Source organism: Ceratina calcarata, unplaced genomic scaffold (genome assembly GCF_001652005.2).
Source record: "Ceratina calcarata isolate Rehan_Ccalc_2016 unplaced genomic scaffold, ASM165200v1 scaffold1618, whole genome shotgun sequence".
In the NCBI taxonomy this organism is placed as follows: Eukaryota; Metazoa; Arthropoda; class Insecta; order Hymenoptera; family Apidae; genus Ceratina; species Ceratina calcarata.
In genome coordinates, this window is record NW_017137476.1 from 4,827 (window position 1) to 7,940 (window position 3,114).

At 33.3% G+C, this 3,114-nt stretch overlaps 1 protein-coding gene across 1 annotated transcript in view; it reads right to left on the minus strand.

Annotated features, from left to right (window-relative positions):
- Positions 1–3,108, minus strand: part of LOC108632557 (pyruvate carboxylase, mitochondrial-like) — a 5,756-nt gene extending 2,648 nt beyond the window's left edge. The window contains 4 exon segments of the mRNA XM_018037210.2: positions 1–309; positions 440–590; positions 779–1,098; positions 2,853–3,108. The exon segment at positions 1–309 is cut by the window's left edge and continues 3 nt beyond it. Of these exon segments, the coding sequence (XP_017892699.1) occupies positions 1–309; positions 440–590; positions 779–1,098; positions 2,853–2,988 (916 nt within the window). The 5' untranslated portion in view covers positions 2,989–3,108.
- Between the last annotated feature and the right edge of the window lie 6 nt (positions 3,109–3,114).

Here is a 3,114-nt window from a genome sequence, read left to right on the forward strand (position 1 = left end):
TTTTTAAACGGACTATCCATGAATAGATAAATTTGATAAAAATTTGCGGTCCAGTTATTTTTCTATTTATCCTTATTTACTTCTCTATTTGGCTGACCTTTTGATGACGTCGTTGCACCGAGCAATCGCGTTCGTAGAGATGGACTACGTTCCCAGCATTATCACCCAACAATTGTACTTCTATGTGCCTGGGCCTCTCAATAAACTTCTCGATAAACATAGCCCCGTTGCCAAACGCGGCCGCAGCTTCTGAAGACGCTCGATCGAACATTTCCCGAACTTCTTCCATTTGCCTGACTACCCTCATACCTAAAAATATCCATTTGTTGTATTAAATAATAAAACGAAACAATTGTTTCATATAAAGTAATAGTGAAATGATAAAATTTTATAATTTTGAATGAATTTAAATTATTATTAAAATAGATAATGATTCTACCTCTTCCACCGCCACCATAAGCTGCCTTGAAGATGACTGGAAGCCCATGCTTCATGCAGAATTCCATAGCCTCGTCGGAAGTGGTCACTGGTCCATCCGTCCCCGGGACAATCGGTACCTCAGCCTCTATCGCAGCCTGTCTAGCAGCTACCTAATTAATAATTACTAATTAATCCCATTTCACATTTAATCATTGTACAATTAACCCAATTGTTAGTTCAAATTAAAACTGGTTACAAAATACAAATATAATCATTGTTACTAAGAATACAATTATATAGTTAAAGAAATAGAATTGTATGAATGAATGATAAAATTAATGCATTTCATAAAAACTACCTTGTCACCCATCTGTTGAACGACTTTGGGGCTGGGACCGATGAACCTGATCCCAGCGTTTATCACAGCCTCCGCGAAGTCCGATCTCTCGGACAGGAACCCATATCCAGGGTGAATGGCATCGACGTCGTTCTCTTTGGCTACTTTTATGATCTCCGGTATGTTCAGGTAAGCCTGAACCGGTGGTAGTCCCCGGCCCACAATGTAACCCTCGTCAGCCTTCTGTCTGTGCATCTGCATTTTGTCCTGTTCCGAGTAGATCGCCACCGACCGAATCCCGAGCTCGGTACATGCTCGGAAAACTCGAATCGCGATCTCGCCTACAAATAATGATAACATGAGAAAATGTTAAATAAGGGTTGAAGTCAAAATACATAAAGGAAGCTGCTATATATAAAACTTTATACTCTGCAATGTTACTCATGTATTTAAACAAATATCTCAATTCTTAATTTCTCTTGAATGCACGTATAAAATTTATAAGGCCTGCCTTGGAAATTTCTATCTTGTCACATAATACTGCAAATATTTTCATATCTAGTATGAACGTACTATTACATTCATTTTGCACAAAATGAAGAACGTCTATTTAAATTTCTTGCGAGACGAAGATTGATATGATGCAATTAGTTTCTTCGAGAAATATTCATTTAAGTACACATTAATAAATCGTCTTCGGCCGTCAATGAATAGAATCGTTATCGAACTCAGACACAAAAGAGTAACGTCGTTATCATTTTGTCCCGATTGCATTTTAGTACCGCAGTACGCTTCCATCGAATCGCTGCCAAAGGTCGTTTAATGATAGTGTCACAATATATATTGCATGTACAGTGAGATTGAAAACTGACTGAAAGACAATGAAAATCAATAAACTTGTCATTTGTATTTTTCATCATCATCATCAATAAAAAATGATTCAATGCCTGTATTTAGGAATTTCGAAAAAATTAAATTTTAGCATTTCAAAATAAACTAAAATACTAGAATTGAGTTGATCAGACGAGTAGATTGAAAACTCTGAATTTGTTAATAAATTAGGTAATAATAATGGAAAATACTGTACGACACGTAGATGAGTGTACATAAACAAGTATAGTAGCTGGCAGAGAGGTCAGTGCCATTTATTATTAGACGACTTCATGCCTTTGCAAACAAAGTTCTCTAATAATTAATACTTTAACTTTAAAGATTGTGAACGATATTGATAATACCAGATTTATATTTACGTGTGAAGTCCTTTCTTTAAAATTATTTTATCGTATTAAATAGGTCAGTGACTATAATAATCAAGTCGTGATCCAATAATAGATCAGGTAATAGAATGATTTTAAATTCGAAGTGACAAGAATTAAATGATGAGGTCAATGCATGCTCTAATACAACGAAAATTATATAAATTATACACAATTATAAGAATTTGGGTAATTAGATAGAGCATCATATTAAAATGGGAGCAATGGAAGTGACAAATTAAGTAAATTATCTGTTACTCTTGTGTATTTACAAGATTATTTTTAACTAAATCTATCTCTAATTTTATAACTTATATTAAAAAACTAAGGAAGACCGTCACATTAATTATGTAAAAAACTGATCAAGCTATTTACGAAAAAACCAATCGAGTTGTTTGTGTGAAAATATAAGATGCGAATTCACGTGAAACAATTCGATAAGATAAATATTAATAGCTTGCATTAATTAACATTACAAAGTTGGAGAGATTTTACTGTAAAAAAAACTATCCTCTGGGGTATCTGTTCTGAGTATTAAAGAGTCACTTTCAGTTATTAGTAGTAGATAATTATTTCGTAATTTAGATCATACGAGAGGTGATAAGTATGACGCATTTAATCTGTTTTCTTTTTTTATTTCAGATGCAGATTAAGTATTTTCTATAAATACAATCATCTGTGATAAGTCAAGTAGAATACTTGATTTCGTAATTCTAGATAAATAATCGAATTTGGAATTTTATTCAATAAATTAAAATATGAAACGTGTTTGACCTTTTTTCACTGCGCTTAAATAATTATTGCAAATCGATTAATTAAGAAATAGGAATGATACTCACCCCGATTCGCGACGAGTACGCTTCTGATGGGTTTGTACTGGACGTCTGTCCCGAAACTCTTTCTCGCGACATCGTAAGTTTGCAATATGTTCCTGTGTCTGACCAACGCGATTTTCGCATTTCGCAATGAATGCATTTTCGTTGTGAAATTTAATTAAAAATAATTTACTACACTTTTCTCAATTTATTTAATAAAGTATTATAAACTCTGTGCACTTTAATATAAAAATTCAAAATCAGTTCAAATGTACTCTTGACTTTG